Genomic DNA, 25,218 nt, shown 5'->3' with positions numbered 1-25,218 from the left:
CACTTGGATCCACCCTATGTCTGTTACAAGGTATCTTTTTTAAAAAATGCACTAAGCTAACTCATACAGGATACAATTTCCAAAACTTTTAATAAAAGCAAACAAACAGCCAGATGACATCAGATGGCTGTTTGTATGTGAAAGAAGTTCTGCCACGAAACAGATAATGTTTGAGCACAGATTAGGCACATAATAAAAATAGGTATTTTTCATTGAGGGTCCAACTAGGTACGATTAGATTGTATTTGAACACATTTCTCAAATAGCACCTAGGGGGAAGGATTTCAAATTAGGTAAAAGGGAGAAGGATGAAACTTCCTTCAGTGTCACAGTTCTGTTTAGATTTGAGGTCCTGCGTATCTGATACCAAAGGTGTTTTTTTTTTAAAAAAGCAGGAGACCTGATCCTAGGCTTCCAGTCTAGTTTGGTCCTCAAAACTGGCATCTAAGGAAGTCAAAAAACAGCGACACTTTTATTTGTTGCTGTTTCTGAATCATCATGATCAAAGGCAATTGTGTCCACAACTAACCAAAAATAACCTAGTTCTTACCTGTGTCTCAGCTACCATATTCTCATCTGGTTTCAAGTGCACTGTGAATGCTTCACGAATTTCTCTCACTCCATCATACAAAACTTCAACCTCAACAAAGTGCTCTGTTTCTCCTTCTTTGAATTCAATATCTGAAATGAAGATATATTATAGAAAGAACTAAACTTTCCCTCTCCGGTCATCAGCACAGTTAGGCTAGGTTCCAAAAGGCAACAGTCTTGGCTCCTCACACACCGTGTCAAACTCATGTTGGGCACCTGGCTGGCAGAAAACCAACTGCTAAAAACCAAGCAAAATACCTAGGACTAGTACGAATAGTCTAAGGGTGCTCATTGTTGTCAGTGGAGGTTAGCAGCGGCTGAAGGCACCCTTTCTCAGTTTTGGCTGTTGTGCCAGATTCTGGACAGGGATCAGATGACCAGAGGGATCCATGCACTGGTAACCTAAGGATTGGACTGTTGTAATACACACTGTGTAGGGCTGCCCTTAAGGTTGGTCTGGAAGCTTTAGCTCATGGGTAGGCAAACTAAGGCCCAATCACCTTCTAAATCCGGCCTGCGGACAGTCCGGGAATCAGCATGTTTTTACATGAGTAGAATGTGTGCTGTTATTTAAAATGCCTCTCTGGGTTATTTGTGGGGCATATGAATTCATTCATTTCCCCCCCCCCCAAAAAAAAAGTCCACCCACAAGGTCTGAGGGACAGTGGACCGGCCCCCTGCTGAACAAGTTTGCTGACCCCTGCTTTAGCTTGTGTAAAATGCAGCAGTTGGGTTGCTAACAGGAGCAGCCTACTTTGATTATGAAACATCTCTGCTAAATAAGCAGCACTAGATGCCAATTTGCTACTGAGTCAAGCTTAAGTGTCTGTTGCTGACTTTAAAAAACACTTAACAATCTGGTCAGTGGAGGAAATACCTGCACCCATATAGGCCGCGCCCAGGCTACTGAAATTCTCAGGGCGATGCCCTCTTGGTTGTACCACAGCCTGTGGAACTACCTCTGGTGGTGACCAACGGAAGAGAAGGCCTTAGCTGTTGTGCACTCAGCTGTATTTTAATTTGCATTCAACTGAGCTAATTTATAATGTGTTTTTACTGGTTTAAAATTATAATCTGCATTCATATGAAAGGTGGTGTGTGTGTGTGTGTGTGTGTAAATAAATAATATTTACTTAATTTTTCTAAGATTCAGAGGAAAGCCTCACCGTCAGACATTGGATTATAGTCTTCTCCAGAGGTAGCTGAACCATCTTTAGTATGGATTCTCACAATGGAAACTTTGGAACTGTCCCCCACGCGCAAGACTGGAATCTTTACAACTGCAATCTCCCCAGGTTCTTGAGGTTCTTGAATGCTGTATTTGATTTCGGAGAACTTAATCACTGGTTCTGCAAGAGAACTGAAAAACATCACTCTCTCCTGTTTAATAATTTTATTTATACATAGGCAGAATTGTCTGAAGGACACATGTAGGATTGTATCCTTAGTGCTTATAGGGTGTCTCTGGCGATGAACAACAAAAAATGTGCACACAAAGCCATCAAACCACACCAAAAAAAAGAAAAGAAAAGCAATGAGTTGTCAGTCAGGACAGCAACAAAGAACACAGAAATAAAATTAATTCACCTATACATCCTGCACCCCCTTTTCATTTTCTTGTTTTATCTTGTTTCAGATATTGGATTAAGCTTTCTTTACATTTTAAAATCACCAATATTCACTTGGGGGAGTGTATGGCTATGGTTTTTCAGTAACATGATATTTTTTCAACAAAAATTGATTATACTACTGGGAACAATGCTATTTTTACACAAGCAATTAAAAAACAACTGTACTTGAATGCAGGGCAAATGAGAAAATAAACTAATGCTTTGTTCCATTTAATCCCACACCTTTGATCTGACAATATGTAATGAGTACAAAGTGGCTCATAAACTCACTGTCTTCTTCATCTTTAATCTTCACCAAAGTTTCTTTTTGTTCCCCAACGGAGGCACCAAATGTTGAAGTGCTTTTAGGTGTTCCAAGCACCAGTCTGAACTCTTCCTCCTCTTCATAGATGGCATCATCTTCAAGGACCACCACACACGGCTTCTCAATCTCTCCTGCAGGAGGCAAAACACCAGATTAGTTGACATACATATTTTGGGTAGCACCTACAATCTAACTCCACTTTCCAAATTAAATATATGCTGGGTTGTCTCCAATGTTGTGCAAGAAAAAGTCAGCTCACACCATAGAACATTATCTTCCCCTCTTCTGATGCTGGTGTGTGTGTGTGTGTGTGTGTGTGTGTGTGTGTGTTGAACATTAAAGACTACAGTAGAGGGGGAATTGCCCAGAATGTAATTCACTGGCTTCACATTGCAGTCTCCCTTTGAAGCTCCTTTGAATCTTAAAAAATGATTTAATATTTGTATGTTAATTTTCCAACAACAAAACTGAGCTGCATGTTTAATCTAAAGCAAGCACAACTGAATTCAATGGGATTTATTCCCTGGTATGTGCATGTATAGGATTGCAGACTTAGGGCCCCTTTGGACTAGCGGGGGTGGGGTGGGGTTGTAACATGTCACTAACACAATAGCAGTGCATTAGTAGTGGATTTATATTGGGCCACATAATTTTGCTTTCCTAGTTGTTCTGTGATGCTTCCTCATTGCTGTCACATTATTGGCATCTGGAGGAGGGCTCTTGCAGTACAGCACAACAGGAGCAGGACAAAGCAACAACATTTGTGGTATAGGTTGCAGTTTTTCATCAGGAAGCTACAGAACATGCACCAACTGGAACTTGAAACTTTTGCAACTGCAAATTATCACTGAAAGAAGGATTTCGTCTAACTGCCCTGGTACAGATACTGTCACGAATGCACAATAAAAAAAGGAAGCATGGAACAACCTATAGTTGCTACAAACTTTTGTCAGTTATAAATAAAAACAAGCCCTTTCATGATAAATTTTGAAAATGCAATAGCTTCCTTGCAAGGGAAACTCTTGCTTTCTAAGGATGAGACCTTACCTGGGAGGAAGACCACTACAGAGTCATCAGTGTTTGGTCTCTCTTCATAGTCCATCATAACCTGGGCAGAGCCTTGGCGGGTGTAGCAGCGGACTGTAGATTTATGATTAACATCACCACTACGGTAAATTATAGCTGCCAGCTGCCCATCTTTTTCATTCACTGTGTACACAGGTTCCTTGAATTGGACTTTGGGTACTAGTGGGGAGGAAAGCATTCCAGCATCATGAGTTAGTCTTTTTATATCTCGCTATGATCACCATATGATTCAGATTCATATGGGGCCATTTCATTGTAATTCATCACCTTTGTCTTACATTCATACTGGGGAAAAGTTAAAACGTTAAGTTCATATCAGCAGTTACACAGGATTACTGATGTGCATATGTGTGTGCATAATATAATTAGGTGTGTGTGTGTGTGTGTGTGCTGGGAGCACAAATGTGGAAACCGCAGCAGTTCCTATGCATGTTTACTTGGAAGTAAGCCACACTGTGTTCAATGGGACTTAATAAATGTGTTTGGGATTGCAGCCACAAACAACTTTCCCCTTAGTGAATTTTCTAGGCAATTGAAAGGTTGTAGAATCTAGAGTACTTACAATCAGTGATGGTATCATTGATGAAAATGGTGGTTTTGCTTGGTTCCCCAAGCACTGCATTCATGGGCATTCGGAGAACAAGTTCAAACTTTTCTGGTCCCTCAAGGACAGGCTGTCCTAAATCATCCAAGATGGTCACACGGAAAGTCTGCATATTTACACCAGGTACAAAATCCAGGTTTCGGCTGATGCCAACGTAATCAACTCCAGCTACATAAGAAGCAAGAGGGACTATTTCAAATCACATCCATTAGATTTTACAACTGTCTTATTAAATTAATATTTATTTTATTCATAGAATTATAGAATTGTAGAGTTGGAAGGGATCCCGAGGATCATCTAGTCCAACTCCCTGCTTTGCAGGAACCACAACTAAATCATGCATGACAGGGGACCACCCAACATCTGCTTAAAAAGGTACAAGTAGAGTCCACCACTTCTTGCGGATGTCTGTTCCACTGTCAAATAGCTCCTACCATCAGAAAAGTCTGCCTGATGTTTCGTTAGAATCTCCTTTCTTGTAACTTGGAAGCCATTGATTCGGGTCTTACTCTCCAAAGCAGGAGAAATCAAGCTTGCTCCATCTTCCATCTTTAGTTATTTAAAGACAGCCATGATATCTCCCCAGTCTCCTCTTTCCGAGGCTAAACATACCCAACTCCCTCAACAGTTCTTCATAGGGCTTGGTTCTAAGTGCTCATAGACCAGCCGTTTAATTATCTGTTCTAGGACATTTCCTGGAATCAACATTAAGCTGACTGGTTGGTCACCTGAGTCTTACCTGAGTCTTTTTTAACCCCACTTTTGAAGATGGGGATAACATTTGCCTGCCTCCACTCTGCAGGTATCTCATCTATTTTCCAATAATTCTCAGAAATTATAGACAGAGGCTGATATTTCATCTGCAAGCTCTTTAGTAGCTTTTAGTGCAGCTCATTAACAATTATTAACCATTACATTAATTTTTAGCAAATCAGATTTTTGTCTTATTGTTATTCTTAGGTTAGTTGGATTAAACCAATTAAATTCCTCAGTTGCACTCTAAAAATAAAAATATTAAGTTCTCTTATAGTTTTGCCCATAATTCCACACTCTGGAGTCACAGTGTCTGAAGGAAACTGTTGGGGAGTATTGTGGGCAGCTATTTATTGAAAATGTGTGCTGAGATTTTCTTGGGAAAATCTGCATATGTCTGGATAATGCACAATGCAAGCGTATCTGCACTTAAAGATGACATCTGCACAGGGCAGAGATCAATGTTGAGATACAGCACATTAGTAATGCTCCTTGGAAAAATTAGTTCACCTTCTGCAGATAATGGTTCTGTTTTCCTGGAGCGCACAGTGACAGTAGCTGCTTTAGACAGGTCAGTTCCAGTTCTCCAAACACGAACTTCGATGTGGCCAGCACTCTCAGCCACATGATACTCTGTGTCACCAAAGTAAAAAGCGGGTTCTAGATGCAGAACATAAAAAAGGAGAAAAGAGGTAAGAGCTCATCAATTTCCCAAAAGACAGTGATCAGGTAACAAACCTGTAACTTGCAAACTAATGAATCAACAGGGCAATCCGTTTAGGGAAATCTCTTGTAAGTAAAATGAGTTAGAACTACGCAACCAAAGGAACAAAATGATTTTTTAAAAAATGATTTTTTGGCAATTAACAAAAATTGTTGCCAAAATAGAGTCCTTTATTTACTATACACATGGTATTATTCTTCATTCCTCAAAGTGAAAGACTTGCCTTTTATCAGGAAGAATCCCAAAAGTTACAAATCAGGTCAGGGAAAAGGCCAGAGTGAAAATGGGCTTAAGTAGTCACCCCACTGTTTAGTGTAAGAGATCAAACATCACAAGACTGACTGAAACTAGCCCTAATTTAGCAGCTCAGCACATTAATTAGCTGGGCAGGTGGATGGGGAACGTCTTCGTTTTCAATTGAAAGCAATGTCATTAAACTTTGTCTAACACAGTGAATACAGCAGCCTTTGGACTCAGTTTTTAAATTGCTATTCTGCTTAGTTCCAATGCGGCCCTCAAGGCAGCTCCTCTATCTTCATACAGACAATAATTGTGTCAGTCCTGCTTGAGGATGCTTACTTTGGTTTTCCTAGCCTGAAGCACTCTAAAAACCTTTAAAATTGATTTAACTGGTGATCGGGTATTAAAAAGTGAAGTATATATTCTGTAGGGAACAACAGCTCTGAAGTACTGGGCCAGTCACCCACAGAGAGTGTGTCTGGAAACAGTACTCTCTGTAAAGTCACACATTCACTTTTCATCTCACTCTGCTATGATTGCCTGGCTCGCACCTCAATATATAGGCACTTTTATGCACAAAGAGGGGATATTTCCAGGGGTGGCAGCAGGGGGGACAAGACTGCAGACAAACCCACAGATACTGGACAACTGCAGGAGATGGAACGTCTCTTAGCCTAACCGTTTGCACAACACAGCACTTCGCCATAGGCAGTTGGTTCAGCTGTGAGCTGACCACCCAGGAGGCAATAATGGCAAAGAATGCCAAGCCAGCTCCTCACCAATTGGAGTTCGCTTGTCAGTAGATACTTAAATAAAACATGGGGAGGGGACACTTTCTCCAAACTTAGGGTGTTTCTTGACAGGAGCTGAATACTACAAATGGGAGATGTCACCAATTATAACTGGCGACAGGCTTACTTCAAACTTAATTGGATTTTCCAAAGAAAGCATAAATCTGGATTAAATGGGGGTGGGAATACAGGCTAGCACTTTGCTGCTGATTTTGTGTGTATGATGATAAAAAACACAGCTCTAATCCCACAATAAACATACGTCTGGAAGCACACATAGTTAAATGTTTATAAACCTGCTTCCATGGTTGATGCTTATATTCTTCACAGATCCAATAGATGCTCTTCCAGGCACAGTGAGAATACTGGCTTAGGTGGTAACAGCTGCCCAGACTAGAACCAGCAGCGTTCATAGAATCAAAGCGCTAGAAGGGACCCTGAGGGCCCTTTGATCCAACCACCTGCAATGCAGGTATCTTTTGCCCAACACGGGGTTCAAACCCACCACCCTGAGATTGAGAGCCTCATGCTCTACCAAGTGAGCTATCCACAGGGCGCTGTGCAGCTGCCCCGTGTAGTGAGCTGTCAGCTCTGGGACCTGAGTAACTTGACCCCACCCATCCAAACTCAACATTGCACTCTCTTTGTTTGGACAGGGACCTTCCCTGAGCATCAAGGTCTTCCTGGTGTCCCCCACCAAACCCTGCATTCCTTGACACTGACTACTGGGATTGTTCCCGAGATCCAATTCCTAGCTTGGTCGCTCAGGTCTGACTTCTCGGTCAGTTCTTGGCTTTTGGATCACCTCTGACAACTACTTTCAGCTCAGCCTTGACCCAAGTCACAATATGAGACAATCCAGTTCTCTCACAAAATGTATAAAGAAAATGTTCCTTACATCCTATCAGATCAATGAGATCTGTCACATTGTGAAGATGGAAAGGGAAATACCTAAACTCAAATTGCAGACCTTACCTTATCAGCACACCTAAGTTTGCTGGTGGAATATAATACAGTCCCTGCCCAACAACGCTATGATTAGTGGTGCTAACACATTCAGAATATTAGTGCTAACACATTCAGAATATTTGGGTGAGAAAAATACTACCAATTTGCCTCACTGGATATTTTGCCTATATCCAAGTGAGCTGTCTGCAATATTTAGCTTCCTGTGATTTAGCAAACCAAACAAGGGACAAAATAAGAAATCAGAGGCAAAGGAATTGCTAGTTTCAAATAGTGATAAGCAGCTTCAAACCATGTTGCAAATTGCAATGAGCAGCTGTTGGTATATAAATGTCTGTGTTTCTGTTGCTATGCACATATGCCGTGAGATATTTATGTTGTACATATTTTCATTTGTGCAGCCCTCGGCAATTAAGATCTATGCCATAAATACATTTCAGAATAAATATATTTATATAAATATTTGTGGGCACAGGGCCAGATCCTGATCTCACTCTCAGATCATTCTCCCAAAGGGCAACTCCCTCCCAGCATTTGCATTAGTGGAACTGTAACGAAGCACCTGCACATAATATCTAAAGCTTAGGAGTACAATCCCCTATTTTCAACCCCCACCCCCTGTGGTGTGCCAATCACGAGAGAGCCCAAGCCATAATAGGATATAGTAGAAGAAGCACAAAATCATAGAAGTGTGAAGGGACCCTGAGGGCCACACAAGTCCAACTTCCTGCAATGTAGGAATCTCAATTAGATCATACATGACAGATGACCAGCCAACCTTGCAAGTGTGGTCAAGACATCAATGATGCCGGAAAACCACCCCACCCCCGTTTCTTTTGTTTTGTATATACTGTTTGTCCACCACAGCACTGCCACTGGTGCAACTTCTATTCCTTTTAGTGGGGCTGTCCTGGGACGCCCACTGTAAGCACCACTAGAAAACAATGGCGGCTCAATAGTAACAGTTCCTGTTGCTTAATGAATTAAGCACAAAGTGTGCATGCCTCAGTGTACAGTTTGTGCACAGAAACTAAAAAGAGCAGCGCAGGTGCAATTATATAGCATCCTCAACATTTTAATTAAATACAGTTACTCTTCCCATTCATACAAAAATTAATTAGGAGACTACTAAACAGACATGACTGGAGGCCTTCAGAACATGACCCTAGTCACGCCTCAGTTATTACAGGGATTTAATCACTTGTCTCTGAAATATAATCCACTCTTGCTAGATGGACCTAAACACACTGCCAGCAAGCTTTGAGGCGGAACCCACTAATAACTGGAAGAGAACAGAGGCCTATCTAACATATCTCCTCTTCTCTCTTAGCAAGACAACAACCCTTGTAGCTAGAGCTACACCCCAGTCAGAAGAGAAAATATGTGCTTTTCTTGTTCTTCATTTTCCATCTCTACCAAGAAAAGCCAATAATGCAAAATAAATAAAGCCAGGAAATTTTTACAGTAAGGTAGCCCAGTAACAATGAAGTCATTTTTCTTATGGCAGTGAAATATTCCACATGAACTTATTCTGCCCATGGTATCTCTAGAACAATCTTTCAAAGACAGGCCACAGCAAATAGGATAAATAATAAGAGCCTTTAAAGACTTTTCTCGCTCAATGATTTCCTTAAGTAGGTGGCCAGATTGTGAAACAATTGCCACTAATGCCTTAATGAGCACACATCCAACAGCATAAATGGTGTCAGAAGGAGCAGAGAATGACAGACTGAGGTTGCTTTTGTAATTTAGCACTCACTCTTCTCTGCCTCTAGCAAAGCTTGGGACTCTGCTATACAGCTACAAATGAAAGATTTTAAGTGTGTTGCAAAGTGCATTATACAAATGTGACACTAGATGGTGATGGTGAGCTATGGCAAATTGAATATATTTTTCAAAACTTTTTTCAAAACTTTTTTTAATTTTTTTTTTAAATCACAGCGTTTTTTATATGTTTCTAGATTCCACCTTGGTTAGAAGGGAACACCTTTATAGAATCATAAACATTAACTCTATGCAAGATTTGATACTGTTTATATGTATATATGCATATACAATGTTCCATTTTAATTTTAAAAACAAGCTATTTTAAACACATTTTCAAACGTTTCTTTATAAGGAAATTTATCAGCAGATAACAATGTTTGTAAATTAAAAAGAAAAAAAACTGGAAAAGTTACACTGCTCTGAAATGTGAGCTAATGAAGCAGCAACTATAACAAAGAAGGTAATGCCTTTCCCCTAAAATCCTTTTATTTACTTAGTATCATCCACAAATACATACAGTTTCTTAAGCTAACTCAACACTTTTTTTTTATGGCAGTGAAATCTTTTGAGCCAACAGTTAATTTAAAATCTATTTCTGTTTTCCTCAAAGAAAACTTTACTGTGTTTACTCAGGCTATCTGGATAACCTTGTTGTTCCCTTGATTATTTAAAAACATAAGCACTGGACCCAAAACCTGTTCTGCCTGCCATGCCACTTAAACATTCCTGTAGTAGAGAACCATGGTAAGATTTCCGCTTCCTTATAAAATCACAAGTTGTTTGCATCTCTGTCTTCAAAGCGCATTACCGTACAACTGGATCCTTTGTTCAGCTACACATGATCAGAAGGCATGCTTCTGAAGAACAAGAAAATAACACAGAACCCACAGTTTACTACTAGTGTATGATCAAGGGCTTGCTGCAAATGCCATACTGTTCAGCCGTATCTGGAAAACCAAGATCAAAGGATTGGCTTTTTCTCTTGACTACCTGTTTGACTACCTGTTTATGAAGCTTTTTTTAAAAAGGAGTCATCAACAGCTTGCACCTGTGATGTTACAGATCAACAGGTCACTGATTACCTTTTGAAATTCAATTTAAGCATTTCCTTTATCAAGCACATGTCTTACTTAAAAGAATTTAATGCAGAACATACATGAATATACTGACAGAACCTTTGGTTTGCTGTCCTTGCAGTAGCATGAATCTGCATCACCAATACGCAGAACTCCAGTCGGATCAAGTATTTATACAGGTATACCTCATTTAACTTCACACCACTTTACTGCTCTTCAAAAATATTGCGGGGTTGTTTTGGTTTTTTTTTTAAAAAAAAACAAATTGAAGGACTTGGAGAGAAGGATGCAGGAGCCTGTCCTTGCTGCAAAGCAACTCCTGCTGCACCTTACAAGGACATGGGTGCAGCTGCAGGCAAGACCCTGCATCAGAAAAAAGATTTTAACTTGCTGAAGGCTCAGGTGATGGTTAGCATTTTTTAGCATTAAAGTATTTCTTTAATTAAGGCATGCACATTGTTTTTGTAAAACGTAATGCGATTGCACATTTAATAGACCACAGTATAATGTAAACATAACTTTGATATGCAATGGGAAACAAACAAACAAAAATGTGTTACTGACTTTATTGCATTATTTGCTTTATTGCGGTGGCATGAAGTGAACTCACAATATATCTGAGGTATGCCTGTATTGACTTTAGCCTAGACACCTGTAGCTTACTCTACTTTCTGGCCCCATCAACTGTTCATCAGGGACGAATGGAGACCCCTTGCATGCAGCCCATACAATTGATACTCATGGTTTCCTGACCAGTTTTTTAGGCTCTTGTCCTGCAATATACCCATAAGGCTGCGGGGGGGGGGGGGGGAGAGAGAGAAGCTAAATGGTGCATATTGTACAAAGGAATAAAACTGGCTGTGTGCTTTCCCCTCCTGCAGGTCAAGCCCAGATTTCCATCACCTTTGAAAGTGGGGTGCAATAAATCATGATTCAGCAGCCTGTTTTGATCATTCTTGATACTTTAGAAATGTTTAGAAAACATTGCACGTGCATTTATAAAATCAAATGTATATTCATGACTTTAAAGAAAACAAAAAAAGGAGTAACAACTGTAATATGTTTGTAATATCACTGATTTCCTGTCAACCTTCACAATGCAGAGCCAGTTTCTGCTGTGAACACACAAAAGTGGCTCCCCCTGAGATCTGTCCAGGAGAGCAGGTTAGCAGCACATCACTCCCAGAGTCCCGGAATCCAGGTCCTTCCGCAGTCTAATGCCCCACAGTGTGCATTGCTGCACATTGTCAAAATGAAAGACAACATCAAAACTCAAAGAAACTAGAACTTAAAAGAGTGCTCCCTAACTTAAAAAAAACAATGCCATGCTATATATACCAATAGCAAACACATTCTCCAAGTGTGAGTCTTCATGCAGCTCAAACATCATCACCCACATGCAAGAGGAAGGTATCATGAGGGTCTCAAGTTTGAAGAAATACAAAAGAATTGTTTGAACAAAAACCCTAAATGGGTGGTGGGAGATTGCAGCTTATTCCTCACAGGGCGTCAGTTCCCAGCAACCTTAACAAATTATGGTTCCCCGGTTTCAGGGGTGTGAGAGTTAAATGTATGGTGTGTGTACAGAGCCATTTCTCACTTCTGTGTTGATCTCCATAAGGAGGAATTAGATGCTTGGGAAACAGGATAAATTTTGGGATCTTGGGAGCGACTGCTGCCATTGTTCAGAGCTCCTTTCCCCGCATTCAGCTGCCCTCAATTTGAAACGCATTGAAATGGCATAATAGGATCAGTGGCAATACTGAACAGCCCAGCTTAACAATCCGGTGTTAATAATGGATAGAGATCTCACATCTGAATTTCCATATGATTTCCTACTTAGATGTCAAGGTCCATCAGATCCAAATATACTGTTTTCCTGCCCAGATAGAGCAAAGAAACATGATATTCCAAGCATTTTAATCTTCACTTTAAATTTAGTTTTTATTCAAGGTTGGGTTTTTTTACCACTTAATATTATCTCTTTCAAGCTCTAATACCAGATTTACAGAAAGGAAATACTATGTATAATTACTTTATTGTTGAGTGAATGACAGATGGGTATCAGATAGTGATCTCTCTGAATTACAGTATTGTCTTCTCTCAGAGCAATTTTTCTCTCTCCCTCAGCCACCATAGGAAATAATTGCAGTTCTATAGCTTTCTCTCCTTCAATAAACCTTAGAACATTAGTTAGGTGACAACAGTTGAATTTATTTCTCTTTCTGTCGCAGAACTGATACGCCCAGGAAAAAGATCAAGCCATACACAGTTTTGTAGATTTCACTAACATGACGCAGCACAAATATTTTACAGTGGATATTTTAAAAATAATTTTATAAGCAAATACAGCTTTTAAAATATACAAATAATGAAAAGGCAATTTACAGCGACACTTACCTTTAAGGTCTGGTGCCTTTGTGGGATGGTGCCTGCTTCGTACCATGATCCAGTGTGGAACATGGCAGAAGGTGTTTTCCTAGGCCATAGCGACTCCAAACTGGCCTCACGCTGGCCTGGGAAGTGGATGCTAGCCTGCCCAACATCTGGCCAATCACAGCCAGGCTGGATGCAGGGCTCTACCCAGGCGGCGGTCCCAACTGAGCCAAAAGGTTTCACTCTAGTTTGCTTCTGGGGTATTTAAACCTGGCCTGCCTCAATAATGAAAAGGTAATTTACAATGTTCATTCATTGTTCCTCCTTGTGCCAACCAGTTTTTGTCAACCTGGTACCTAATCTCATCAGCCCCCAACAGCATGGAACCAGGTCAACAAAGGCTGGACTTGACTCTAACACAAAGAAGAAAACTGCAGTGAACTTTGTAAATAATACCTCTAGTGGAATGTATATTTATACTGCTTTGAACACTCTTAAAGTTTATTTTACTGACAATATCTGTGCACAAATATCATCATAATGGATTTGTAAAATGCCACCGCCACAAAAAAATCTTTGATAAATACTTTATTATAAATTTCTGTATTTATCTATAAACATTGCCATGAAATACATTTTTCCTTATCCAAAGTTCTGCTCTCTTTTCTAACACCGCCTAATCTGTCAAGCTGGTAATTACATTCTGTTGTTCAGTTTTCCAACTTAATTATCCAATTTAAATTATTTTCCCTCTGTTTTCAACACTGACATGCAAGACTAATTTGCAGATCACACTAAACTATGTTTAGCAAGATGTGCACAAGCAGGGATTGACCTGCCCTGACTTCAGGGCTCATGTCCCCACCCATGCACAGTGAGGAGGAGGACTTTGGCAGTTTTAAGTTTCACTTTTAAAGTTGGCTTGTTGTATTGTTCAGGTCAGGGATTGTGGTTCACAACAAACAAGCCAGTTTCAGAAACCACGGTTTGAAGTTTTGAAAGTGACCAGAGTTTGTTTCAAGCCAAGATCCCTTGTCCAGATGACATTTCAAGTTGAGATTCAGAGGAAGAAGAAAGCTGCTTAAGGCTTCTCCCAACTGCATGAGGCTCCAAGGCATGCTGTGACTTCTTCATGTGTCACTAAACCATGGTTTAGAAAGTTGTGCAAACTGAGAATGGCAATTAAGTACCAAGGAGAAAGTGGGCAGCCTTACTTCCTCTACAACATAAAGTATCTATATATTTAACTATTAATTTATAACATCTCTATTTTGTAACATTATTATTCAATCTCCAATTGCCCTTTTTTAACAAAAGAAAACAAAAACCTCTTCAGTTTCCAGACTCATTCCTTTGATTACTATATAGCTGACATAAATCTTATTCCCAATCTTTGCTGTTTTTATGTTTGAAATAACATGCAAGTGGAGGGGGGGGAAACTACTTTCTAGTATGAATTATAGTGGCATGAATAGTATGCATAATTAATTTAATCTTCATTTAAGATTTGCCAAACACATGTCATTTCTTAGCTGGAAATGTTGGAACACCTTAGGAAGATGTGCACAACTTGAATACTAATTTGATTTGTCTAATTTTTCATTTATCACTCATTAAAATCTTCTGCCACTATTAATTTTCCCTCCCTCCACTTATCTGCATTTCTAACTAATCTCTCTGTTACTTTGTGTGAACAGACTAATCTTCACATCTTTTTTAGCAGTGAAAATGTACCCTTCATGAAGTCCTTTACTTGAAAGATTTATCTAACAACACTTACCACAAGTAAAAAATAAAATAAAAATCGAAGTTTTCTCCTTTTAAAGAAAATGTGATGTGGGAAAGGTATGATAAGTACAGATAAACCTTTTGCTGCAAGTTTTGGATGATAAAAAGGGCTATTGCTACTCTATGCTTTGATATCCATTTCTGAAATGTTATTACTATATATTTGGGTTACTTCCTATTTCCAACCCTTCTGTTAGTTTTGTCAGTCTTGATATCTTCATTTGCGTTCGGTCTAACACAATACGTAAGCAAATCTTCCAAGTATGCTAGCATATGGCCACTTTCCATACTTCTAATCCAAATATCATTTCCTAGTTTTGTACCATAACCTTATCCCCTGTTGAAAAAAAAAAGATTTTTTTTCAAGCAGCCTGAAGGTCTCATCTAAATTTTCCTGTTTTAGCTTCAGTTGTTTTTAACCTTTCGTCTTCTATATTGCTTACCTATTATTTCAACATTTTATCTATAGCAGCAATATGTCCTCAATCCTTGTTAGTCTATTACCAAATTTATTTTCTGTTGTCTTCATTCTCCCTCTCTAATGCACTCATGTAGTTCCACACTACAAAATGAAAGAAGCTTTCTCATTTTGTCCAACATGGCTCAGAACTGCTGAAGTTCCCCTGCAACTGCCTGCACTCAGAAGATTCCTCTCCAAAGAAAATCCTACATGCCAAATAGGTGTTTTTTTTTTAAGAATACAGTAATCCAGAAAACACTTGTAAGCGCTTTTAACAGCCACCTCACTCTAAGCAAAGCACTGAAACCCACAACTGGTCAGCTGAACTACTTACATGCTTAATACTGTGCACAAATGAAACAGAAGACAGACAGCTCTATGCCGAAGTCAGACAAGCAGACTATCCTGACGCCAAATCAAGTTGAGATAAGAAACACACTGCGGAACATTAGTTATTGTGCCCATTAATGTCGTTAGTTTTGAGACAAGTACACAGCATGGGAAGCTGCTTCATCCGTTGTTGCCAAGTGGACTTTTCAGGAAGTCAAGGAAACCCTGGCCTTCAAAGTCTGGGAAAGAAAGTAATTCTCTTCTTTTCACAATGGCTTAATTCCCTCTTTATTCTGCTTTCCTGTTAAGCAAAATAGGATAAAGAAGCAGGGATGCAATGCAAGTGGAAAATATAATGGCCTTTGGACAAGTTCTGTCTAGTTAAAAGGCCATTATGGCTTGATTAACTCCACTCACTGGGGATTTCTCTGGCCCATTCTCTTCCTTTCTCCGCTGAGGAAACAAAAATATTGTCTTTCAGCCTATTTGTTTGCTAGTATCTGTCCCAAGTCCTTGAATTTCTGGAGAGTATGCAATCAGCATTTGATCAAAAAGTTGTTTTCTAGTTTGAATTAACACCAGAATGTCATTTAAAACCAAGTGGTAGGTTTTGATATTTGCACAGAGAAAGTTGGCCTCAAAATATTTATTGTTCAAGGGAGTTAAGTGCCCATCATTTAATGGGCACTGCTGAGAGTCTCGGGGGGGGGGGGATGAGGAGAACTGATGTATACTCACACCTATTAAAAGAATAAATGCACTGTTCCTGATCTTACACATTAGATATTACACAAAGCCTGCTCAGAGTGTTGATAATGAAAAAGGATTAACTCGTTGTTTTGTAAAGACCTGAATTTAAAAGCTTTCTTTCATAACGAGAACCAGTTCTGTATTCTTACAAAATCCTTTTACAAACCTCTGGCATTATGGCACACTGACCAACTTTTTAACCTGCATAAATTTGCATTTTTAATTGACACTGCACAGACATGAACGTACCTCTCATCTTTTAAAACACACATCAGCTCGGGGTTCACATGACTTACTGTGTTGGATCCAGGGTTCCTCCCATGCTGGGATCCAGCAGAAGCCTCTGCTGAAGAAAGGAGGGAGGAGGCGACTGCCATTAATTCCTCCCTCCTCTTGTGCTATCTACAAACAACTTTTCAGGGGCCACAGGTCATTGCATGGGGAAGGAGGAGTTAGCAAAAGCTGTCCTCCCCCCGCCCCCCTTTCTGCCACTCACAGAACCCTAAAGCCAACCAATTGTAAATGCGTCTCAGACAGGAGCTGTCTGGAAATTTCATTTTGTACTAGGGGAAAAAAAGGATTCTTATAATCTGATCTTCAGTGCAGCTGCTTTGAAGTAAGCGGAATATAGAAATGATGAAGGGTGCTTACTTCCATAAGTGTGCACAGCTGCAACATTACAGAAATCCAAATTAAAAAGCAACAAGTCCTGGCAACATATTGTTATCATTGGGTTGGATTCAGTCGAGGTTAGTTGCACATATGTCCCATTCTTCTGAATGGGAAATGAAATCATGACTATCATTTCACACTGCTTCCAATAAGGCCTTAGGTTCAACTCACAATCCAGATCTAACCCATTTTGTTTCCATAGAATATAACATATAGGACATATAATTCTATCTAAAATGCAGAATTTTCTAGGTGGAATGTTTAGAACTTATATAACAATGCTTTTTAAAAGCCCATTATTAACTTAAGAAGTAGTCGCTAATACATTTTTACCATAACCTACTTCTAAGAGGAAGCAGGGGGTTATTCAGGAACAAGGAACAGCTTACTGAAATACTTGACCAGGGCCTCAATCTTGATCATAATATATCTTAGCTAAAATAAGAAAAACGTGAAAAATGCATTTTGTACCATAAAGTTTGATGAAGCAGGTCTCTGATGTGGACCTTTCTACTCACCATCATCTCTGTCAGCTAAAATGGTTACTTTGGTGCTGGGGAATTCCGTTCCAATTTGTCCGCCCATTGGCATACTTAATGTGACGTTGAAAGTTTCATCTTCCTCATAAAGCGAATCATCAATAATGATGACACGGCAGGTTTTCTCCGTCTCATCCTTGTCAAAGCGAATGAGGCTAGTATGGTCTTCAGGACGAGAAATGTAGTCTGAGTAAGACAAGACAGTGGAGGGAATCGTGCCTGTGGCAGATCCTAAAAAAGGGGGTGGCAAAGGAATGAAAAGCATTAGAATGATGAGAACAATGACTTTGAGCAGCAGAATATTAAATCATCCTTTCCCTTCCAACTCCAATCTTCAGCTTTTTCTAAAAAATAAAAACCCCACCAGTTATGAGCCTAAAAAACCCCTCATTCTCTCTGCTTAATATGAATGACATGATCATGACTTTTCATAATGTGCCAGTTTCCTGTTCTCCACAGCTATGGTTCATCCCCCAAGCAACCACTTTTGCTGGTTTCAGGGATCATGTGATGGTAAGAAACCATTCGAAGTTTCCTGTGACTCAGCAGGCTTATCAACGCTGTCTAGACAACTTGTGGGGCAGGCCAGTGGCTGCCATGGACTGGGAATGGGGAGGAGCTTCTCACGAGCTCTTGTGAGGGCAACTACATATCATGTGGCTCACTGGGCTCTCACAAAGCAGCAGGGTGGTGGAAACCTTTGAAAGGACCAGCCACCATCCTTCTCATCTTTGTTCCTTCTATCCTTGGGCAGAGGTAAACTTGGGATTTCCTGCATTTTCAAACTGTGGAGCCTTTCCCGTAGTTTTACGACTTTCCTTGCTCCTGACAAACAATGTTTGCAGGAAAATATGGCTACAGTAGATGCCTGGTCTCATGGAATTAACCATAAGAAGAACTCTTAATCATAGAAGGGTTTCTCTGTTCTTCTTTTGGCTTCCAAACATTCATCAGGTGACAGTCAGTTTTTCCTCTGCAACTATGAATGCTAAAATTCTTACAAGTCAAACATGTTCTTTTCCAAGTTAGAAATTACACTCACTGAAATTACAGGCAGGATCAGTCACAAGGACGAAAATTGCAATAGGGAAAGCAGTCAAATTCTGCACTAGTTACCATTTATCTTTTAAGGCATGCATTAAATTTGCTATGAACACTTCTCCCCACCAGAAAATCTGGCTGTGTGTAGCACAGTACTGTATAACAAAATCAATCTGTGTACGAGATCAACTGTAGTTTTTCACTAAAAGGTTCATAGTTTGAACAACATAAATTATTTTCTTGTCACTGCTTGCTGTGTGTCTTAATATTTTCAAATTAATAGCCACAATAGCAAATGAACTGGCTTCACCGAAATTATCATTATCTTGTGGAAAGATATATTAGTCTTTGAAATACTTTTTTTCATGCACCACTGCTCTACCAAGTCACATTATGCTTACCATCAGTGAAGCTGCAGATGTACAATCAAAAGTGTTTGTGTATACTATTATATACACATTTCAACTTTCCCCTGAAGCAGCCACATGTAGCCAGATTCAAATATTGTTGTAATAGAATTAAATTCATTGTAAAAGCTATAAATCTGTGTATCTGGTACACAATGTAGTACCTTGATAAGGGGAAAAAAATCAACCCCCCTCGCCCATCATACTTCTAAAGCACATTGAAATGTGTTTTAAATGTATGATATGTACACAGCCAAAGACAAAAATCTAGAGGGTTTTCACAAGCCATTTAAGACTCAATTCAAAAAGAGTCAAATCCTCTTTAAAACCAATTTGGAATATTTGAATATTTGCTTTCAAAATCATATTCTGTTAAATTCTTCTTCTGCTGAAGGGGTGCAAGGGCCCCTTCTAACATTCGATAGGTGGCAAACAAGACAGTCATCTCAATCCAGCATGATGGGCTGAGACAGTGCTGCTCACCTTACCGCCAGTTACCTGCATCACTGCTGCATACTGGGATGAAATGGGGGAGCAGGGAGGCAGTGGTGAGGCTGGGATGGTGCAAATGCACTAGTAGAAGAGAATTGGCTCTGTTGGTGCATTTTCAACACACAGACCTCCCCGGCCTCCCTCTATCCCAGTATGCAGCAGCAACACAGGTGACTGTGGGTCAGGTAAGCCCTGCTGCCCCACCCTGGGGCCTGCTACTGATGATATCCTCTCTGAGCAGTAGGGACTCAACTTATGGAATACCCTGCACAGAAATATTTGCATCTTATATTTTAGGTGCCAAACCAAAACTGCTTTACTCTGCTGGAAATTTATTAGGATGGCTGCTCTGCTGTTATCTCATCACTTTTTCAGTTTTAAGCTGGATTTTACAGCTTGATATTTTATTGACTCTGGTACTGGTATTTAGTTTTTCCACTCAGTAAGAGGGATAAAAGTTATTTTAAATATATCTTTCACAAACAGTTTGCTTAAAATAAAATGTATTTCAGAACATTAAAGATGCTCGTTTCTGAAGTTTGAAATGTTAATACTTTAAATATATATTTCCAGTACATGCAATATTCCTGAATTATAGTTTGAGCCCCGTACAAAGAGACTGATATTCAAATCTCAAACTGCAGTGTTTATATCATACCCAAAATAGAGGATTGGTCAAATAAGGTTATCTTATATGCTCAAGTGACATGATATGCTCAAGTGAAGCCATTCTAGCCTGTTTGAAGATAGTGTGTGTTGTGCTGTCAAAAGTGGGTCTTTGGGGTTTTTGACTCATTTTACTTAGGAACTGAGAGTATAGAGGAACAATTAGGATCACTGCACAAATGTGTGGTAGCAAAATGCTTAGTTTTGCTAAAGCCAGAGAATGTTGGCAGCTTATAAGGCTACAAAATTCCAAGCCACCCTTGAAGATTTTCCGTGCACCAGTAAACAACAAAAGGTGGAGTATGGGAAGAACAAATGGCATTAAGGCTCTGTAATAACTCACTTATTAAATAACATATGACCTTTGAATTCTTGACTTTCCAAAAGATTCCTGCAAGGCACTAAGGTTATTTTTTAAAAAAGAAAGAAAGAAAGAAAGAAAGAAAGAGGGAAAAAAACTATAGCAGTCAAACTAAGACCGGCAACACAGAAGCAAAAGATTTAAAAAAGAAAACCTTGGGAATCCCAAATGCAGGGAACCCAATACTTCACTTCCATTTTCATGCTCCCAGACCATGCAGGATGTGGCTCTCCCAAGCTGATCAGCTGGTAGAGGACTTCCTTGGTAGAAAAAAATAGAGCCTCATCATTAATGAGGGTCAACCAACTACATGTGATGTTGGAAATGGATGAATGCATTATTATTGTAAAAGCTATTTACATTTGTTTGTTCATCTGTTTGTTTAACAGGCTTTTAGACCACTTTTAAGGCAAAGCATGCCCCTAATGCAGTTTAAAACTGCATACAATACAAATCCACAAAAATTCAAGAATAAAATCATTAAAATACTGTATCCAATAAAATAGAAAATTCCATCCAAGCTGCATAAACTACAGTAAAAGGAAAAGTAACCCTGATAGATCTAAAAGACAACATCCAATTTACAGACCTTAAGTAGCCCTCAAGGGTCATGATAAAAAGGATATATCCTAAAGGTCCATTTAAAATTAATATTTTTTGGGGGGGGGGAGCCTTGCCTGCTCTCACTTGGATTTGAATTCCATTATTTGGGAAGCACCACTGAACAGGCTCAGTTTCAGTACACACCAACCTAATTGTAATTTAAAAGGCAGGCATCTCAACAGGGCTACAGAAGCACATCTTAAGGTATGTACAGCATGATATAGTTGAAAGTGGTTCTTAAGGTAAGTTGGTCCTAAACCATTTAGGGCTTTAATGGTCTTCATCTGCACTTTGAATTGGACCTGAAAACGTACTGACAACTGGTGCAGCTGGCTCAGTACTTGTGTCACATACTCTGCCTGCTGCGCTCAAACCAGTAGGCGAGTGGCAGAATTCCAAACTATCTTCATAGGTGGCCTGACATGCAATGCGTAACGGAAGTATAGCCTGGAAGTCACTGGAGCAATTACAACAGAAGCAAGGTTCAACATCTCCAGATAGGGTCACGGATGGCATACAGTTGAAGATGGCAGAAAGCACCCCTAGCCGCCACCTGCGCTTCCCCAGTTAGCACCATGTCTGAAATCACACCCAAGCTGTGAAGCTGGACTTTCAGGGAAAGTGCAAACCCACCTCAGACCAAGTAAACACCTCCAGCCTCGTGCAATAAAATGTTCTCATCTCTCTTCCCTCTAAATCTGTTATGGTGGCTCCTCCAACCCTCTGGAGAAAATCCGGTGATTGGGGGGGGGGGGACAACATGTGTGATGGCAGGAGATAATCTCTTTGCATAAGCTGAATCCATTCTGCTTCTGGAATTATTTAGTTCAATACCACTCACAGTATTTGGGCCCATGTGTGGAAATCATGGAAGAACATTCTATCACTTGAGCTCCTGCTTGGAATCTGAAGTGGCAGAGCCAAGATACAAGTTTCTAACCTCACTTACAAGTAGCCAACATCACTTCTGCCATATACCAAAACCCTAGGTGACAAAGGCATCTCAGGTGTACTCTCTCGCAGACTCATTTTTATTTATTTTTAATTAGAAGCTCCCCTGCGCTACGTGAGAAGCTGTCTCCTCTCAAGTGTCACGAGGCAGTTTCCAATGGGGTACAAGGGAATTAAATGCACCACTGTGACACAGACTTCAAATGCTTCTTATACTGACAATGAGGGGAGAAACTTCAAGCCTCATTATAGATGTGACATAAATAGAATTCTGTTATAATAATAAAAGAAACTTTTGCTTTTCTCTGAGCTCCAATGGAAGGTGCTCCATCTGGTCTCCCCTACCCACCCTGCCCCCATTGGCTCACTGGTAGAGAATGTGGCCATAAGCAAATCCTAATCTAGAAGTTAGCCCTTATCTTTGGTGTGGGGGCCGGGGAGCTGCCTCATATAAACTAAGATACTTTCCCTACAATCTGTTGAAGAGCAGCACGTACTTTAAAAAAATCCCATTCCTCAACCACCCTCATTCCCAAATCTTATGTGGAGGCATTTTTTTTATCTTTTGCATTTGGGGAGCACAAAATGTTGGGCAAGAAATGGCAGGAATGTAAAGAAGAATGGTTATCTCTAGAAAGGGCAAATATACAAAGAAAGGAATTTATCTGAAGCAGTGGGTTTTCTTTTCAATTAAAAAAGAATTTAGACTAAGGCACTTAAAAGCCAAAGATTTTGTTGTTGCTGATATTAGCTCTGTCCTGTTGGTTTTATCATGTACTGCTGTTTTATGCTATATTTGGGTTTCATGCTTTTAACTTTTATGCAAGTTGTTCCACCAAATAGCTTTCATTATTAGACAGTATATATAGAAAATAGATTAATAAAAAAACTGGGTTGTATTGCCTCCAACAAAGTCATCTTGTTAGTGCAAAGGCTTCCACTTTCAGACTCCTGTCCTTGCACCTCCCCCTACATCTGCTCTGGAGGGCTGGGGCACCCAAACAACAGATTCGGGGGGGGGTGCTCAGTGGAAGGAGGGAGAAGGGAGATTCCATTGCACAAGCAGAAGTCCTTGCATGAATGGAACAGCTCTGTTGAATACAGCCCCACAGATAGTACAGCCCAGTGCCCGTTTGCTCAGACAGAAACGCAGATTACTTCTAAGCACATGAGTTTAGGCGTACTTGGAATTAAGTGCCATTGACTCAAGTGCAACTTCTCTAGTTTGAACTGGTCTCAAAGTCCCAGTTACAAATTCTTAAATGGGTCATCCTGATATTTATAGAGAAGTAATGCAAGCTCAATATACACAGCATATAAAAAGATCCACTCCTTTTTTGACTGCATTCCTTTCACAGAATCCATAATTGGTGCGGGGCAGGGGGGCGGGGGGGCAGGGTAGGGACGGGACTGCAGAAGCCTTCCGATATGTTTCGGAAGGGTCTTTTTAAAAATTATTTTTATTGGTTTTTTACATATATTTCCATACATAACATCTAATACACAAAAGTAAATAAAACATTTGGCTGCATAAGCCTGTGACTTCCTTCCTCCCCGACTGATGGCTTTCAAACCTATTCTCTAAATACTGCATTCTCCTATATTTCTTAATACTATTAAATCATATAAATATTAAATTAGCTATAATTAATAAGTAGTAGTTTTAACCTTACAAAACTTCTTGTAGCCCTTCGGAGGGGTCTTGACCCGACAAAGAGCTGTCCAGACCTTCAAGTTCCTCTCATGGTGACCATTTAGAAATCTACTGTGCTTTTCAAGAGAAATTGCAATATAAAAAGGAGACCTCCAGGGCAATCCTGTCTGTCTACTCATAAGTAAGCCTCACTGAGTTTAACAGAATTTACTCGCTAAGTGTGCATACGACTGCAGCCTGCATGACCTGCTATCAATCAGCAAGCTTACACTCTCAGCACTATCTCTATAAAGGCCACCAAGCAACCCCAGCATAAAAGTCTGCAATGGCAAAGCAATCTAATCTCTGTAAAAAGTGGCTATGGACCTGTTTTTTTAAATGCTTTCATCTTCCTATTACATCCCACAGCTGTGCTAGCATACTTAACATCTGAAACTGACCAACAGCTGTCATGCTTCACCGAAACAACTTGACTAGCTGTCTAACCCATGGGGCATAAATCTTTCAGCACGTGCACCATGCAAAAAGAGAGTGCTTCCTAATAAGGAAACTAGGAATTAAAAAAGAAATCACCAGCTCTCCCACAAAGATATGAATAAGCGGAACAAAAAAACCCCAAAACGAATATCCAAAGAATATTATACTTGAACACCCAGCATAAGTTTCTGCATATATTTTATATCACTTGTACTTAGCATGTAGCAGTTCACTTTCAAAATAATTATTTTATAAGTCATTTTACAACTACATGGGTAGCTGAGCCCATGACCAAACTATTATCTCAGCAGTAAATCCCACGGAGTTCTGTGGGCCTTAAGCAAGTGCAGGACTGTAGTTTGAGTGAAATATACAGATAATTGGATTTGATATCCCGCTTTATCACTACCCAAAGGAGTCTCAAAGCGGCTAACATTCTCCTTTCCTTTCCTTTCCCTTCCTCCCCCACAACAAACACTCTGTGAGGTGAGTGGGGCTGAGAGACTTCAAAGAAGTGTGATTGGCCCAAGGTCACCCAGCAGCTGCAGGTGGAGGAGCAGGGAATCGAACCCAGTTCACCAGATTACGAGTCCACCGCTCTTAACCACTACACCACACTGGCTCCCTTTTTTCTTTAAATTCTTGTGGGAATAAATTCTTGTAGGAATTTATTTTTTTATTAAATTATTATCCCACCTTTCCTCATAAAGGGGTCCAGGGTTGCAATAACAAGTAGCAAAACATTTTTTAAAAATTAAGCACCTAAGATATTTGATCTGAATATTTTAAGGAAACCTGAAACCTAATGTATTTACCTAATATTGCCACATAAATTATCTCATTAGGTATCTGATACTATGTTTTTGTTATGATCCGATTAACCTGTTTGCCATCAAAGGATGCGTAGAGCTTGTACACAAAAGGAAAAAAAGTTGGTTTAACTGGATCGCATTTCCCAGCAAATGAAAATAAAATAATATTTTAGAGCAAATCTGCCCAGTCACTTAATGTATGTTTGTATCTGCTTTAACTATATTCCAGGATGAATATATGCCACGCATATTGCAAATTCTGCTGTATGATGCAAATACGTCACAAGTCATTCCTAGGCTGTAGAG

At 39.8% G+C, this 25,218-nt stretch overlaps 1 protein-coding gene across 3 annotated transcripts in view; it reads right to left on the bottom strand.

Moving 5' to 3' along the window:
• The window catches only part of FREM3 (FRAS1 related extracellular matrix 3), an 82,297-nt gene that overhangs the window by 16,860 nt on the left and 40,219 nt on the right, over positions 1 to 25,218 (bottom strand). For 2 of the 3 annotated variants that reach the window (XR_014552290.1, XM_083631523.1), the window contains exons 6-12: positions 17,428 to 17,679; positions 5,480 to 5,629; positions 4,175 to 4,384; positions 3,574 to 3,771; positions 2,493 to 2,657; positions 1,758 to 1,940; positions 551 to 681 (exon numbers count right to left, since the gene is read on the bottom strand). Coding sequence is in view for 2 of the 3 variants with exons in the window: in XM_083631523.1 (XP_083487649.1) it covers positions 551 to 681; positions 1,758 to 1,940; positions 2,493 to 2,657; positions 3,574 to 3,771; positions 4,175 to 4,384; positions 5,480 to 5,629; positions 17,428 to 17,679 (1,289 nt within the window). In the remaining variant the exon portion in view is untranslated. Of the gene's footprint in view, positions 1 to 550; positions 682 to 1,757; positions 1,952 to 2,492; positions 2,658 to 3,573; positions 3,772 to 4,174; positions 4,385 to 5,479; positions 5,630 to 17,427; positions 17,680 to 25,218 lie in introns of those variants that run through there. The other variant, XM_083631524.1, reaches the window with a different exon arrangement.

The sequence above is a fragment of the Podarcis filfolensis genome, assembly GCF_964270895.1.
Source record: "Podarcis filfolensis genome assembly, chromosome: 9".
NCBI classification, from domain to species: domain Eukaryota; kingdom Metazoa; phylum Chordata; class Lepidosauria; order Squamata; family Lacertidae; genus Podarcis; species Podarcis filfolensis.
Note: the sequence above shows the minus strand (reverse complement) of the source record. Positions and strands in the feature narration are given on the sequence as shown.